General features: G+C 46.1%; 1 protein-coding gene across 5 annotated transcripts in view; it reads left to right on the forward strand.

Annotated features, from left to right (window-relative positions):
* The window catches only part of LOC134944371 (aldehyde oxidase 1-like), a 267,367-nt gene that overhangs the window by 169,113 nt on the left and 80,602 nt on the right, over positions 1–17,652 (forward strand). For all 5 annotated transcript variants that reach the window (XM_063932949.1, XM_063932950.1, XM_063932951.1 and 2 more), the window contains one exon: positions 13,673–13,797. In XM_063932949.1, the coding sequence (XP_063789019.1) occupies positions 13,673–13,797 (125 nt within the window). The remainder of the gene's footprint in view (positions 1–13,672; positions 13,798–17,652) is intronic.

The following is a 17,652-nucleotide window of genomic DNA, read 5'->3' on the forward strand; positions in this document are numbered from 1 at the left end:
CCTATATCTATATTAGAGATACCTAATAGGATTTCTATATCCTAAACTTTGATATAAAACAGATGTATTGATTTTATTAGTCATAAATCTTTGTTGAGAGTATATTTCGGCCCCTGGCTCGGGCTCAAGTGGCGCATTTAGACCCTGCAAGGCTTATTAGCATCAGGGCCTACCTAACACCACGACGGGGCTTTTAGCCAGAGTGCCTGTTTTCTTATTTCTACGGCACAGTTGACGGTCCTACTCTCATCTTTCCTCCGCTCTTGGATGAGGTTGGACAGCAGATGGGATTATTTGACTAGAGTGTCTATCCTTTTGTCTCTCTCTCTCCCCCCTCCCCTCCACATTTGGTACACAACACATCTACTGTTTATGTAGCAATGTACTTCCAGATCTTGGATTAATTTTTGAACAAATTACAGGATTTGCAATGCATACTCTGTCGATTTTGAATGTTACTGTATGTCTATTGACTCATATGATTGTGTGACTTAGTGATTGGAAGTTAGCCCCAATACAAGGTGGCTATTTATGCATTTATATCTGCTCCATACAATTGTGATACAACATATGTTAAAACACTAGATATGGATAATATATATTTTTTTGCTACATGACAAAGGATCAGTCCTAGTGTACAATTTTGATTGAGGTCGGGGGATTAGCTGATCTAATGAATTCATATAGAAATAGCTACACCGCTTGATGAAACTCAGACGCACATTATTAGTCTGAACTTATTGGTGATATCTCAATGGTCATGAATCCTCTGACTTTACAAGAGTATACAAATATCACCACTGCTGTCTGTCTGAATGGTCGGATAGATTACTATCACTGTTATTTTACTATTTGAGCAATCACATCAATATATATTCTACCATTGTTTTTGCTCCTATTTTATATTCTACCACTGTTTATATAGGGATACAATAATTTGAGATACATATACCAATCCCTCTTAAATTATAGTTAAGTAAGGAATAATAAAAGTTAAGTATTAATTTATTCAATTTCTCATTTCAATTCACATTGAATGTTTAAAAGAGTGCTCCAAACAAAGGAATTTCTTTTCTTTTGGTGAGATGTGGGTTCTTCCACTCCCACTGAATTAACATGTATCTGGTGCATAACACCGTGTCAGACTCAGTTCTAGTATCCTGATCATTGCTCAATATCTGCTGCATTGTTGTGACCAGTATATAGTAGTACAGTGCAGCATTGTGGTGACCACCAGTATATAGTAGTACAGTACAGTAGGCCATTGCTGTATCTTGCAGCTCTGTGTCACTTCTAGTATCCTGATCAGTGCTTAATATCTGTGCTCAGTGTCAGTGCTGCATTGTGGTGACCAGTATACTACAGTACAATAGTCTAGTGCTGTTCTCGCTGCTCAGTGTCAGTTCTCCGTAGTATCATCAGTGATCAGTTTAATCAGTTCTCAGTATAATCAGTTCTCAGTATAATCAGTGCACTGTTAGACGTGTGCTCGTTTTCCGCCATTAGTGCAGTGGGAGTTAGACAATTGATGAAGTTTATTGTGTCCCCGCTGCAAAATCCCATCTAGATTCCACTTCACTAGGCAGGCGATAGCGAGATTTTACCAATTAATATCAGTGATTTATAATTATTAATTACAGTGATCTTGCCAAATAATTCCAGTGATTTTGTCATTTTCTTCCAGTGATTTGGACCAATAATACCATTGATTAGAACGAATAATTCCAGTGATTTTGTCATTTTCTTCCAGTGATTTGGACCAATAATACCATTGATTAGAACGAATAATTCCTGTGATATTGAGGTGTTTGTGTCACTTAGCTGAGCCGTCCAGCGACCACAGTGCACCTCTTTTTCTCTTTTCTTTGCATCATGTGCTGTTTGGGGCCAATTTTATAAGTGCCATCCTGTCTGACACTGCAGTGCCACTCCTAGATGGGCCAGGTGTTTGTGCTGCCCTCTTCGGTCGCTTAGCTTACCCATCCAGCGACCTTGGTGAAACTCTTTTTTTTTTTTTTGCATCATGTGCTGTTTGGGGACTATTTTTTTAATCTGCCATCCTGTCTGACACTACAGTGCCACTCCTAGATGGGCCGGGTGTTTGTGCCGCCCTCTTGGGTCGCTTAGCTTAGTCATCCAGCGACCCCGGTGCAAATTTTAGGTCTAAAAATAGTATTGTGAGGTGTGAGATGTTCAGAATAGACTGGAAATGAGTGGAGATTGTGGTTATTAAGGTTAATAATACTATAGGATCAAAATTACCCCCAAATTCTATGATTTAAGCTGTTTTTGAGGGTTTTTTAAAAAAGAACACCCAAATCCAAAACACACCAGAATCCGACAAAAAAAATTCAGGGAGGTTTTGCCAAAACGCGTCCGAATCCAAAACATGGCAGCGGAACCGAATCCAAAACCAAAACACAAAACCCGAAAAATTTCAGGTGCACATCTCTAAAATTGTCACACAAAACATTGTGTGATTGCTAATAAAATACAGGAGGAGTCCTACAGAGGATACACATGGAGGATCTGCAGGTGATGGTTTATGCAGGGAAGTCTGGACTTGTGATCACTTCAGCCTGTCCGGTCCTGGAATTGACGTCAGACACCCGCCCTGCAAACCCTTGGACACGCCTGCGTTTTTCCAACCACTCCCTGAAAACGGTCAGTTGACACCCATAAACGCATTCTTCCTGTCAATCTTCTTGTGATCGGCTGTGTGAATGGATTCTTCGTTAAATCCATCGCCCAGCAACGATCCGATTTGTACCCGTATTCGCATGCGCAGTAGTGACCTGATCGCTGCCCTGCGAAAAATGGCAGCGTGCGATCAGGTCGGAATGACCCCCTGAAAGTTTACAAATAACCTGCTGGAGGTGGCGGTTGCAGTGTTATGCAGATGTGCGACTGTCACTGGATATGCTGTAACGCTGTAGTGGAGATGGCTGAGATGATCCCTGAAGAAGTACAATGATCTGGCATCAATGTCTCTGTATACCATTAGCAGTTACCAGTGTCCTCTATCAGAGCTACTTTACTGCAATTTTTATGTTAAAGTGAAGTCAGTGGCACCTGAATGTACTGCAGTTAGATATATAATATTAGAAGCGCCTCTCTAGGATGTAGTGCTGTGTATAGAGTTAGCAGACCTGATGCAGAGCGGAGACGATTCACACAGATGCTTCGATCAGTCCTTTCTTCCCAGGCAGCCTGCAATCAGCTGGGCAGGGGCACACTACCTCACAGGCAGCCTGCAATCAGCTGGGCAGGGGCACACTACCTCACAGGCAGCCTGCAATCAGCTGGACAGGGTCACATTACCTAACAGGCATCTTGCAATCAGCTGGGCAGGGGCACACTACCTCACAGGCAGCCTGCAATCAGCTGGGCAGGGGCACACTACCTCACAGGCAGCTTGCAATCAGCTGGGCAGGGGCACACTACCTCACAGGCAGCCTGCAATCAGCTGGGCAGGGGCACACTACCTCACAGGCAGCCTGCAATCAGCTGGGCAGGGGCACACTACCTCACAGGCAGCCTGCAATCAGCTGGGCAGGGGCACACTACCTCACAGGCAGCCTGCAATCAGCTGGGCAGGGTCACACTACCTCACAGGCATCTTGCAATCAGCTGGGCAGGGGCACACTACCTCACAGGCAGCCTGCAATCAGCTGGGCAGGGGCACACTACCTCACAGGCAGCTTGCAATCAGCTGGGCAGGGACACACTACCTCACAGGCAGCCTGCAATCAGCTGGGCAGGGGCACACTACCTCACAGGCAGCCTGCAATCAGCTGGGCAGGGGCACACTACCACACAGGCAGCCTGCAATCAGCTGGGCAGGGGCACACTACCTCACAGGCAGCCTGCAATCCGCTGGGCAAGGGCACATTACCTCACAGGCAGCCTGCAATCCGCTGGGCGGGGGCACACTACCTCACAGGCAGCCTGCAATCAGCTAGGCAGGGGCACACTACCTCACGCTGACTATTACACAGCACTTCCTAATCCGCCTCTGGGATGTCTCTATGCATGGCTGCTGTCACTGACATGGACCTCCCTCAGCGCAGCTCCTGTTTCACCAAAATGGTTACCTCAGCTCTCAGTCCTGACCAATTGTCCTCCCTCCTACTGTCACTGGTCATGAGACCTGCCCCGGACCTCTAGAGCTGCTGCCAAGGCTGCTGGGATTTATCTTCCTGTATAATCAAATGTACATACAGTACTCTGTAGTGTGCTACACATAATACCTCATATAGCAGGGTATTACACTACCATTTCTGCGGGGTCTCTGTGTTTGTGTCCTCAGTATCTGTATCTGTCTCCTTAGTACACAGTCATTCTTTCCACAGTCACTAGCCCAGATTTATCAAGCCCCCCATAATTGGCACTAGTGAAGCGATGAACCGCAAAAGGGGCGTGTCCTTGCCGAAATGGACATAGCTTTGCATAAAGGGGCGTGGCATTGCAGGAAAAGACTACCTTATACCCCAGTTTTGCAACCTGCACGCCCAGACGTTAGCCACCACAGGAAAGAAAAATAATCCTGATTCATGCCCCTTACATTATTTGTGTCATTTTTCCTCCTTATAGTAATGCCCAGTATACATTATGCCACATACTGCAATGGCCCTTAGACATTATTCCACACACAATAATGCACATGACACAATATGCACACACTGTAATGCCCCCGACACATTATGCCACACACCGTAATGCCTGTGACACATTATGACAGGAATCGCAATGCCCGTTATACATTATGCTACACACTGCAATGCCCCTGATACATTATAGCACATACAATGTCCGTGACACAGTATGACACACACCACAATGATCCAGAGACATTATACCACATACCACAATGCCCGTGATATAGTATACAACACACCGTAATGCCTGACACATACCGCAATGCCCATTATACCCTATGCCACACGCCGCAATGCCCGTTATACACTATGCCACACTGCAATGACCCTGAGACATTATACCACAAACCACAATGCCCGTGATATAGTATGCCACACACCATAATGCCTGTGACACATTATGCCACACACCGTAATGCCCATTACACATTAAGTCCTACAGTAAGGCTTCTAATTACTTTTAAATTACCTACTCGTTGCCAGGGGTTTCATGCACTGGGTGTCATGCTCGTTGCCAGGGGTTTCATGCACTGGGTGTCATGCTCATTGCCAGAGGTTTCATGCTCAGGGTGTCATGCTTGTTACCAGGGGTTTCATGCACTGGGTGTCATGCTCGTTGCCAGGGGTTTCATGCTCTTGGTTCCATGCACGGTACCAGGGGTTTTCATGCTCAGGGTGTCATGCTCGTTGCCAGGGGTTTCATGCTCTTGGTTCCATGCACGGTGCCAAGGGTTTTCATGCTCAGGGTGTCATGCTCGTTGCCAGGGGTTTCATGCGGTAGGTGTTATGCTTGTTGCCAGAGGTATCATGTGCTGGGTTTCAAGCTTGTTACCAGGAAGTAATATTCGTTGCCAGGGGTTTCATGCACTGGGTGTCATGCTCGTTGGTAGGGGGTAATGCTTGTTGCCAGGGATTTCATGCTGGGTGTTGTGCTTGTAACCAGGGGGTAATGCTTGTTGCTAGGACTGTGCTCCCAGTGCCACATATACCCCCAGTGCCAGATATTCCCCCACTGTGCCAGGTACACATATGCCCCCAGTGCCAAATATGCCCCCCCCCCAGTGACAGGTACACATATACCCCCCAGTGCCAAATATGCCCCCCTCAGTGCCAAATATGCTCCCCCAGTGCCAAATATGCCCCCCCAAGTGCCAAATATGCTCCCATAGTGCCAAATATGCCCCCCAGTGCCAAATATGCTCCCATAGTGCCAAATATGCCCCCCCAGTGCCAAATATGCTCCCTCAGTGCCAAATATGCCCCCCATGCCAAATATGCCCCCCCAGTGCCAAATATGCCCCCCCTCAGTGCCAGATATGCCCCCCCTCCAATGCCAAATATGCTCCCTCAGTGCTAAATATGCCCCCCATGCCAAATATGCCCCCCCCCCCCCTCAGTGCCAAATATGCTCCTCCAGTGCCATGTACCCCCCCCCCCTGGCTCCCCCCGCTGCTGTGCATTTTAGGAAGGAGGACACAGAGGGCACAGCGTGCGCCTTTCCTGTGTGTCCCTCCTGCGTCTCCGGCGGCAGCGGCGTGTCTGTTAAATGAACTGCCGGTTTGTGAGACAATCTGAGCTCACGAATGGGCACTTCAATTAACAGACACGCCGCTGCCGCCGGAGACCCAGGAGGGACACACAGGAGAGGTTTGCGCTGTACCCTTCGTGTCCTTCCCAGCAAGAAATCAGTGGCGGCGGCTAGGGCGCCCCGCAGCCCTGCGCGCTTCCAAGTGACCGCAGTGGCTGCGGACCCCTAGTTATGCTACTGGCTACGACATTGCCGGCACCAGGATAATTTATAATCCTACTTAAATCCGTTTAACCATGCAGGCATTATATGCCTCTAAACATGCTGGTAAATAATTGATAGTTCTATGTTGACTCTCTCAACAGCTGAAAAGCAGACTTTTATGCCGCACATACGGTAGCCCCTAATTAACATATTTTAACACACACTTATGGGGCAATATGCGATTTAGGTGCATATTTGGGGCACAACTTAGGCTGCCACCATTGCAACCGCACCTTGTGGTCAACTCCCTCAGTTCACCTCTAATTGAATTGACCCCTTAGAGTGAGATAAATTGTTGGGGGCACAACTGAGGATATCATTAACCAGCAAACCTTAATTTCACATCTTTGGCAATATGGGGGTAATTCAGAACTGATTGCAGCAGCAAATTTGTTAGCAGTTGGCCAAAACCATGGTGGTCATTCCGAGTTGTTCGCTCGTTGCCGATTTTCGCTATGCTGCGATTTGTTGCAAACTGCGCATGCGCAAGGCATGCAGGGCGCATGCGCTTAGTTATTTAACTAAAAACTTAGCAGATTTGCTGTGGATTCTGCGGCGCTTTTCAGTCGCACTGCTAATAGGTAAATGATTGACAGGAAAGGGGCGTTTCTGGGTGGTAACTCAGCGTTTTCCCGGCGCTTGCAAAAAAACGCAGGCGTGTCAGGGAAAAACGCGGGAGTGCCTGGAGAAACGGGGGAGTGGCTGGCCGAACGCAGGGCGTGTTTGTGACGTCAAACCAGGAACTAAACGGACTGAGCTGATCGCAATCTGTGAGTAGGTCTGGAGCTACTCAGAAACTGCAAAGAATTAGTTAGTAGGAATTCTGCTAATCTTTCATTCACTATTCTGCTAAGCTAAGATACACTCCCAGAGGGCGGCGGTCTAGCGTGTGCAATGCTGCTAAAAGCAGCTAGCAAGCGAACAACTCGGAATGACCCCCCATGTGCACTGCAGGTGTGGCAGAAATAACGTGCAGAGAGAGTTATATTTGGGTGGGTTATATTGTTTCTGTGCAGGGTAAATACTGGCTGCTTTATTTTTACACTGCAATTTAGATTTCAGTTTCAACACACCCCACCCAAATCTAACTCTCTCTGCACATGTTACATCTGCCCCCCCCCCCCTGCAGTGCACATGGTTTTGCCCAACTGCTAACAAATTTGCTGCTGCGATCAACTCTGAATTAGACCCTATATTTGTATTTGTGAGCAGATTAGTGTCAAATACTTTATCAGCCATATTCTGCAAGAGGCGACTAACAGTAAAGGGCCCCATACACTAGGACGATTTCATACAATTCCGATATACAGTATCAGTCTGATATATTGTATGAAATCGTGTACAATCGTATGTGTTTTAGATCGTATCCAATCTGATGAGCGTCCCCGTGGCTGTCGGATAGGATCCCATAGGTCGTTGGTGCTGCACTAATGATGTATCGGAATTGGATGGAATCTGATGAGAAAAGTGTGTATTTTGTGCATGTGATATATCGCATGCGATGTATCACAGGGAAGTGTGACCGGCATTCTCAGGACACTCCTAGCCCCCGTAGCCCTCTATCCAGCCCATCAGATATATCTCATGGTACAATTGTATGCCGTACGATATATATCGCATGTGATGTATAGCGGCTTCATCAATCGCATGCAATATATCTTATGCAAAAATAGCACCAATGTACCAAATTGTATTAGAGATGAGCGGGTTCGGTTCGCCGAGAACCGAACCCTACCGAACTCCACATGTCAAACACGGTTCCGAGCCCGGCTCGGTTATTCCCACTTGACTCGGAAAACCCAAACGAGGCAAAACGTCATCATCCCGCTGTCGGATTCTTGCGGGATTCGGATTCCATATAAAGAGCCGCGCGTCACCGCCATTATCACTTGGGCATAGTAGAGAGTACAGAGAGGACGTGGCTACGTTCTCTAGGTGTCAGTTCTCAGTATCAGTGCCCATTGTCTCGTGCTGCTCAGTAATACTAGTACAGTGTCTTGTGCTGCATCGTGCTGCTCAGTAATACTAGTAGTGTCTTGTGCTGCATCGTGCTGCTCAGTAATACTAGTACAGTGTCTTGTGCTGCATCGTGCTGCTCAGTAATACTAGTACAGTGTCTTGTGCTGCATCGTGCTGCTCAGTAATACTAGTACAGTGTCTTGTGCTGCATCGTGCTGCTCAGTAATACTAGTACAGTGTCTTGTGCTGCATCGTGCTGCTCAGTAATACTAGTACAGTGTCTTGTGCTGCTCAGTAATACTAGTACAGTGTCTTGTGCTGCATCGTGCTGCTCAGTAATACTAGTACAGTGTCTTGTGCTGCATCGTGCTGCTCAGTAATACTAGTACAGTGTCTTGTGCTGCATGGTGCTGCTCAGTAATACTAGTACAGTGTCTTGTGCTGCTCAGTAATACTAGTACAGTATCTTGTACTGCATCATGCTGCTCAGTAATACTAGTACAGTGTCTTGTGCTGCATCTTGCTGCTGTAGGGTGCTGTGGTATTAGTGTCCTGTGACTGTGCATCGGTCATCATCATTCCAGTCACAGTGGTATCTGGGGGGTGACAATTCCAGAGTGCTTTTGGGCTGCTCACTAATACTAATACTAGTACAGTGTCTTGTGCTGCATCGTGCTGCTCAGTGTCAGTTCTCCGTAGTATCATCAGTGCTCCGTATCACTGCTCAGTGCTCAGTGTCCGTTCTCAGTATCACTGCTCAGTAGTATCATCGGTGCTCAGTATCACTGCTCAGTAGTATCATCAGTGCTCCGTATCACTGCTCAGTGCTCAGTGTCCGTTCTCAGTATCACTGCTCAGTAGTATCATCAGTGCTCAGTATCACTGCTCAGTAGTATCATCAGTGCTCAGTATCACTGCTCAGTAGTATCATCAGTGCTCAGTATCACTGCTCAGTAGTATCATCAGTGCTCAGTATCACTGCTCAGTAGTATCATCAGTGCTCAGTATCACTGCTCAGTAGTATCATCAGTGCTCAGTATCACTGCTCAGCAGTATCATCAGTGCTCAGTATCACTGCTCAGTAGTATCATCAGTGCTCAGTATCACTGGTCAGTGCTCAGTGTCAGTTCTCAGTATCACTGCTCAGTAGTATCATCAGTGCTCAGTATCACTGCTCAGTAGGATCATCAGTGCTCAGTATCACTGCTCAGTAGTATCATCAGTGCTCAGTACCACTGGTCAGTGCTCAGTGTCAGTTCTCAGTATCATTGCTCAGTAGTATCATCAGTGCTCAGTATCACTGCTCAGTAGTATCATCAGTGCTCAGTATCACTGCTCAGTAGTATCATCAGTGCTCAGTATCACTGCTCAGTAGTATCATCAGTGCTCAGTATCACTGCTCAGTAGTATAATCAGTGCTCAGTATCACTGCTCAGTAGTATCATCAGTGCTCAGTATCACTGCTCAGTAGTATCATCAGTGCTCAGTATCACTGCTCAGCAGTATCATCAGTGCTCAGTAGTATCATCAGTGCTCAGTATCACTGGTCAGTGCTCAGTGTCAGTTCTCAGTATCACTGCTCAGTAGTATCATCAGTGCTCAGTATCACTGCTCAGTAGGATCATCAGTGCTCAGTATCACTGCTCAGTAGTATCATCAGTGCTCAGTACCACTGGTCAGTGCTCAGTGTCAGTTCTCAGTATCATTGCTCAGTAGTATCATCAGTGCTCAGTATCACTGCTCAGTAGTATCATCAGTGCTCAGTATCACTGCTCAGTAGTATCATCAGTGCTCAGTATCACTGCTCAGTAGTATCATCAGTGCTCAGTATCACTGCTCAGTAGTATCATCAGTGCTCAGTATCACTGCTCAGTAGTATCATCAGTGCTCAGTATCACTGCTCAGTAGTATAATCAGTGCTCAGTATCACTGCTCAGTAGTATCATCAGTGCTCAGTATCACTGCTCAGTAGTATCATCAGTGCTCAGTATCACTGCTCAGCAGTATCATCAGTGCTCAGTATCACTGCTCAGTAGTATCATCAGTGCTCAGTATCACTGCTCAGTAGTATCATCAGTGCTCAGTATCACTGCTCAGTAGTATCATCAGTGCTCAGTATCACTGCTCAGCAGTATCATCAGTGCTCAGTATCACTGCTCAGTAGTATCATCAGTGCTCAGTATCACTGGTCAGTGCTCAGTGTCAGTTCTCAGTATCACTGCTCAGTAGTATCATCAGTGCTCAGTATCACTGCTCAGTAGGATCATCAGTGCTCAGTATCACTGCTCAGTAGTATCATCAGTGCTCAGTACCACTGGTCAGTGCTCAGTGTCAGTTCTCAGTATCATTGCTCAGTAGTATCATCAGTGCTCAGTATCACTGCTCAGTAGTATCATCAGTGCTCAGTATCACTGCTCAGTAGTATCATCAGTGCTCAGTATCACTGCTCAGTAGTATCATCAGTGCTCAGTATCACTGCTCAGTAGTATCATCAGTGCTCAGTATCACTGCTCAGTAGTATAATCAGTGCTCAGTATCACTGCTCAGTAGTATCATCAGTGCTCAGTATCACTGCTCAGTAGTATCATCAGTGCTCAGTATCACTGCTCAGCAGTATCATCAGTGCTCAGTATCACTGCTCAGTAGTATCATCAGTGCTCAGTATCACTGGTCAGTGCTCAGTGTCAGTTCTCAGTATCACTGCTCAGTAGTATCATCAGTGCTCAGTATCACTGCTCAGTAGGATCATCAGTGCTCAGTATCACTGCTCAGTAGTATCATCAGTGCTCAGTACCACTGGTCAGTGCTCAGTGTCAGTTCTCAGTATCATTGCTCAGTAGTATCATCAGTGCTCAGTATCACTGCTCAGTAGTATCATCAGTGCTCAGTATCACTGCTCAGTAGTATCATCAGTGCTCAGTATCACTGCTCAGTAGTATCATCAGTGCTCAGTATCACTGCTCAGTAGTATCATCAGTGCTCAGTATCACTGCTCAGTAGTATCATCAGTGCTCAGTATCACTGCTCAGTAGTATAATCAGTGCTCAGTATCACTGCTCAGTAGTATCATCAGTGCTCAGTATCACTGCTCAGTAGTATCATCAGTGCTCAGTATCACTGCTCAGCAGTATCATCAGTGCTCAGTATCACTGCTCAGTAGTATCATCAGTGCTCAGTATCACTGGTCAGTGCTCAGTGTCAGTTCTCAGTATCACTGCTCAGTAGTATCATCAGTGCTCAGTATCACTGCTCAGTAGGATCATCAGTGCTCAGTATCACTGCTCAGTAGTATCATCAGTGCTCAGTACCACTGGTCAGTGCTCAGTTCTCAGTATCATTGCTCAGTAGTATCATCAGTGCTCAGTAGTATCATCAGTGCTCAGTATCACTGCTCAGTAGTATCATCAGTGCTCAGTATCACTGCTCAGTAGTATCATCAGTGCTCAGTATCACTGCTCAGTAGTATCATCAGTGCTCAGAATCACTGGTCAGTGCTCAGTGTCAGTCCACCTCTTTTTCTCTTTTCTTTGCATCATGTGCTGTTTGGGAACTATTTTTTTTAAAAGTGCCATCCTGTCTGACACTTCCGTATATGTCCAGTGGTACTGCCATTTGATATAATTCCCGACATTACTGCCATTTAATTCCAGTGATTTTGTCATTTTCTTCCAGTGATTTGGACCAATAATTCCATTGATTATAACAAATAATTCCAGTGATATTGATTATAATTCACATGATACTGGAGTCTAATTCTAGATGGGCCAGGTGTTTGTGTCGCTTAGCTTAACCATCCAGCGACCGCCATCCAGCGACCTTGGTGCACCTCTTTTTTCCCTTTGCATCATGTGCTGTTTGGGGAGTATTTTTTTAAGTGCCATCCTGTCTGACACTGCAGTGCCACTCCTAGATGGGCCAGGTGTTTGTGCCGGCCACTTGGGTCGCTTAGCTTAGTCATCCAGCGACCTCGGTGCAAATTTTAGGACTTAAAATAATATTATGAGGTGTGAGGTGTTCAGAATAGACTTGAAATTAGTGGAAATTATGGTTATTGAGGTTAATAATACAGTAGGATCAAAATTACCCCCAAATTCTATGATTTTAGCTGCTTTTTAGTTTTTTTTTTTAAATCTCCCCGAATCCAAAACACATCCGAATCCAAAACCTGAAAGGGTGGTTTTGCCAAAACGCATCCGAATCCAAAACACGACCGCAGAGCCGAATCCAAAACCAAAACACAAAACACGAAAAATGCCCGCTGCACATCTCTAAATTGTATGGAATCACTCTCGGGAAGGTTCCGGGGGAGTTCAAGGGAAATCACATCCGACTTCAGCCTCAAACATATCGTTGTAGTGTGTGGGGCCCTTAACTGTCTGCAGAGAGAGTCAATAGAGTTACTAAGGAAGTCTGCCAAATACCCCCTAGGCTCCTACCAATCTCAAGGATACATTCATCCATACAGGGGATCCTGTTTTTATTTTAGGATGTTATGGGGCAATTTTATTAGTGACGCAGCCGCAACATGCCTTTGCAGAAATATTATGATTTGTATTATTATTTAATATCCTTTATTTATATGGTGCCACAAGGAGTCTGCAGCGCCTATATGTTGCCACAAGGGGTCTGCGGTGCCTAGATGTTGCCACAAGGGGTCTGCAGCGCCTATATGTTGCCACAAGGGGTATGCGGTGCCTATATGTTGCCACAAGGGGTCTGCGGTGCCTATATGTTGCCACAAGGGGTCTGCAGTGCCTATATGTTGCCACAAGGGGTCTGCGGTGCCTAATAAAGTACAGAAACAGCATGACAAAGGTTCTTACAGGACGGAACATTGCAGGACATGGATGTGGTTTATAAACATTGCTGCATCAGCCGTCATAATATCATAATACCCAATAAGCAGCAGGGTGGCAGAATCCAATCATTAGGTGCCATTGTAGGCAGTGGGGAGGAGATGATGGTATAAGTGAGGGAGGAGGGCCCTGCTCGTGAGAGCTCACAGTCTACAATGGCACATCGCGGCCAGCAACATCTCAAGTGTTTCATTGTACTACCATAGAGGTGCACAGGAAAAACGTGCGATGTTCCGGGTACCATAGAGGTGTGTGTACAGTGCAGTTGGAAATCACGGAGTGTATGGCAGCAGATTGCCATTGGATGAATCAGCCCCTCTGAGTTTAGGCAGCACCCTTTACTGCGGTAAGAGCTGATTGATGAGACATCAGGGATTATAACGCGTTGTCTTCTGACTTTTCTCAAGGGGAAATTCACATTGGAGGACAGGAACAGTTCTATATGGAGACCAATTCTGTTCTCGTCGTACCAAAGGGAGAGGAAAATGAGTTTGATATATACATTTCCACACAAGACCCCACTACAGCACAGGTAAGTGTTTTACCTCTTACATACAGGCTACGAATTGTCCACCTTCCGTATAATGGGATCCGTGGTGTTATAGATATATTATTATGGGTATTGTACTTACAATAAAACCCCTCTTTTCCCATCACTTATATTGTTTTGTCTCTGCGATGTGGAGCCTTCTCTAAAGCATGTGACATAAGGTAGGTACACACTAGGCGATGTGCTCGATAAACGACGTTGCTTAGTGTTTCCGTTCCCGGACGGACAGTCGATATGTCAACCTAGTATTTTTAGATGATAAAAGCCCATTCCCTAAACTCGACTATTGGCGGTCTGCCTGTTGAAATTAAAAGCGTTGGCATTTTGAATGGCGACAGAAAACGTTAAGTGTCGGAAAAGCAAAGCCGCATGGACGCATACAGGTATGTGCGTGTACCCACTGTTACGGTAGGTGCCAGATTGAAATCACAAGTTTTCAGTTACTCCCTGACTTCTCCCAGAATACAATAACAATGTAAATTAGAGTTACTGTGAATCAAATAATAGCCTCCATAAATGCAGCATCAAAGAAATCAAGCCTACCGAATGTGAATGTTTTAACTAAGAACACCAAGACAGAATTTTATTATATTTGCACACTGCTCTTTGGATGAAAATAGTGTTAACAATTGGACATAAATAAATATACTGTAAATGGAAAATAATTCCTTAGAAATAAAACACTGAAACATCTGAATTAGGATGGGAAAGGCTAGAAGTGGGAAAAAAAAAAGATACCCCCAAAAAATGACCATTCTAAAATCATTTATTTACTGATTAAATGGTCTTCCTTACCTAATCCCCTCCTCTGTGACATTGAACCATAGCTCCTGTCATTTGCACATGCCGCATTGCTCTAAAATAGGCCCCCTATATGCCCAAACCCCCACCTCAAGCCACCAAGAAGTGTCCCTCTGACACCCTGTGAATCCGGACTGTCCCATGAAAATCTTGACAATTGGGATGAATGTTACATTAATAGGTGTGCTGGCATGCAAATCTGTTATACAGACAATTTGATTGTGCTTCTGTCCATAGTTCCATTAATGGGTTCTACAAATATTTCACAACTCTCTTCTGGTACATAGCAGATATACAGATGCAGGCCATGCTTTGAGTGGTTCCGTACGTTATGAGTTGCGGCACACAGGGCGCATGAGAGCCCTTCGCTATGCGAATAAGGGCCCTCATTCCGAGCTGTTCACTCGCAAGCTGCTTTTAGCAGCATTGCACACGCTAAGCCGCCGCCTACTGGGAGTGAATCTTAGCTTATCAAAATTGCGAACTAAAGATTCGCAATATTGCGAAAAGACTTCTCTGTGCAGTTTCTGAGTAGCTCGAGACTTACTCTTCCAGTGCGATCAGTTCAGTGCTTGTCGTTCCTGGTTTGACGTCACAAACACACCCAGCGTTCGCCCAGACACTCCTCCGTTTCTCCAGCCACTCCCGCGTTTTTCCCAGAAACGGTAGCGTTTTTTTTCACACACTCCCATAAAACGGCCAGTTTCCGCCCAGAAACACCCACTTCCTGTCAATCACATTACGATCAGCAGAACGAAGAAAAAACCTTGTAATGCCGTGAGTAAAATTCCTAACTGCATAGCAAATTTACTTGGCGCAGTCGCAGTGCGTACATTGCGCATGCGCAATAAGCGGAAAATCGCTGCGATGCGAAGAAATTTACAGAGCGAACAACTCGGAATGACCACCAAGATGCACTAGCAGACTACCGTGATTAGAATGATGTGCTGCATGTGTTTATTCTGTGTGCAAATGCAGCTGTGGGGTATATTCAATTAATGTCGGATCCATTCCGATATACATTTGTCGGAATGGATCCGACAAGGGCTATTCAATGAACGGGCAAATCCGACTGTCGGATTTGGGCGTTCCTGGTGTCCCCTCGGCACTGCTGCTGACAGCACTAAGCTGCTGTCCCCTCCTCCTCCCAGATCGACATCATCGCTGCCGGAAGAGAGGAGCCTGGCCGGGCGGATGCCCATCGGAAGTAGTGCCCTGCAGTCCGCCGCCCCGCTCCCCCGTCTCATGTCCTCAATCCGCCTTTTTTTAAAGTCGGATCGAGATTGTCGGAAAGGGGGCAAAAGCCTGTTGGATTTGGCCCTGTTTCCGACACAAGCATGTGGATCGGGGGCTATTCTGCCAATCTACGTGCTTTCCGACAAGTCAAATTTCCCGACTTGTTGGAAAACTGAGGGGGGAATTGAATAGGTTGGAACCCCTTCCAACCAGAAAAAGTTGAAACCTGCCATCTTTCCGACAAGACGGCAGGTTTCGACTCTAATTGAATATAGCCCTGCATCTGCATGCGAAATGCTACATTACAGTGTCAGTGGAAAACACTGTAACGTAGCATTTTGTATGCAGATACAGCTGCAGTCGCACAGAGACTATACACAAGCTGCAATCAGCATAAACTGCATGTGCGTCTTATTCGCATAGCAATAAGACGCATTTTTGAGTAAAAAGATGCAAGAGAAGGCGCTCACCATAAGTAAATGCGCTCAGGACTAGGGGGGTAATTCAGAGTTGATCGCAGCAGCAAATTTGTTAGCAGTTGGCCAAAGCCATGTGCACTGCAGGTGGGGCAGATATAACATGTGCAGAGAGAGTTAGATATGGGTGGGCTATTTTGTTTCTGTGCAGGGTAAATACTGGCTGCTTTATTTTTACACTGCAATTTAGATTTCAGTTGGAACACACCCCACCCAAATCTAACTCTCTCTGCACATGTTATATCTGCCCCACCTGCACTGCAGATGGGGGGGTCATTCCGAGTTGATCGCTCGCTAGCAGTTTTTATCAGCCGTGCAAACGCTATGCTGACGCCCACTGGGAGTGTATTTTAGCTTATCAGAAGTGCGAACGTTTTTATCGCAGAGCGCCTGCAAAACATTTTTGTGCAGTTTCAGAGTAGCTCAAAACCTACTCAGCGCTTGCAATCACTTCAGACTATTCAGTTCCAGATTTGACGTCACACACCCGCCCAGCATTCGCCCAGCCACGCCTGTGTTTTCCCTGGCACGCCTGCGTTTTTCCAAACACTCCCTGAAAACGGTCAGTTGCCACCAAGAAACGCCCACTTCATGTCAATCACTCTGCGGCAACCAGTGCGACTGAAAAGCTTTGCTAGACCCTGTGCAAAACTGCCCCTACGTCGTGCGTGTGCATTGCGCCGCATACGCATGCGCAGAACTGCCGTTTTTTAGCCTGATCTCTGCGCTGCGAACAAATGCAGCTAGCGATCAACTCGGAATGACCACCATGGTTTTACCCAACTGCTAACAAATTTGCTGCTGCGATCAACCCTGAATTAGGCCCTCGGAGTGACTAGAAGGGCTGTTTAACGTGACTGCAGCAACAATTAGGAAGGACACATCTGTATTGCATTCATTCCATGAACTATGATTGAATTTTTTGCACATATACATACTGACACTGTGTATTACTATTAATAGCACAATATTAGAGATGAGCGGATTCGGTTCGTCAAGATCTGAACCCCCCCGAACTTCACGTGTTTTACACGTGTCCGAGGCCGCCTCTGATCTTCCCGCCTTGCTCGGTTAACACAAACGAGGCCGAACGTCATCATCCCGCTGTCGGATTCTTGTGAGATTCGTATTCCATATAAAGAACTGCGCGTCGCCGCCATTTTCACTCGTGCATTGTAGACTGAGCGGAGAGGATGTGGCTGCTTTCTCTGCCTGAAAAGCTCAATGTCTGTGCTCAGTGTGCTGCAAATATCTGTGCTCAGTGTGCTGCATTGTGGTGACCACCAGTATATTATAGTAGTACAGTACAGTAGGCCATTGTTGT

The sequence above is a fragment of the Pseudophryne corroboree genome, chromosome 7 (genome assembly GCF_028390025.1).
Source record: "Pseudophryne corroboree isolate aPseCor3 chromosome 7, aPseCor3.hap2, whole genome shotgun sequence".
In the NCBI taxonomy this organism is placed as follows: domain Eukaryota; kingdom Metazoa; phylum Chordata; class Amphibia; order Anura; family Myobatrachidae; genus Pseudophryne; species Pseudophryne corroboree.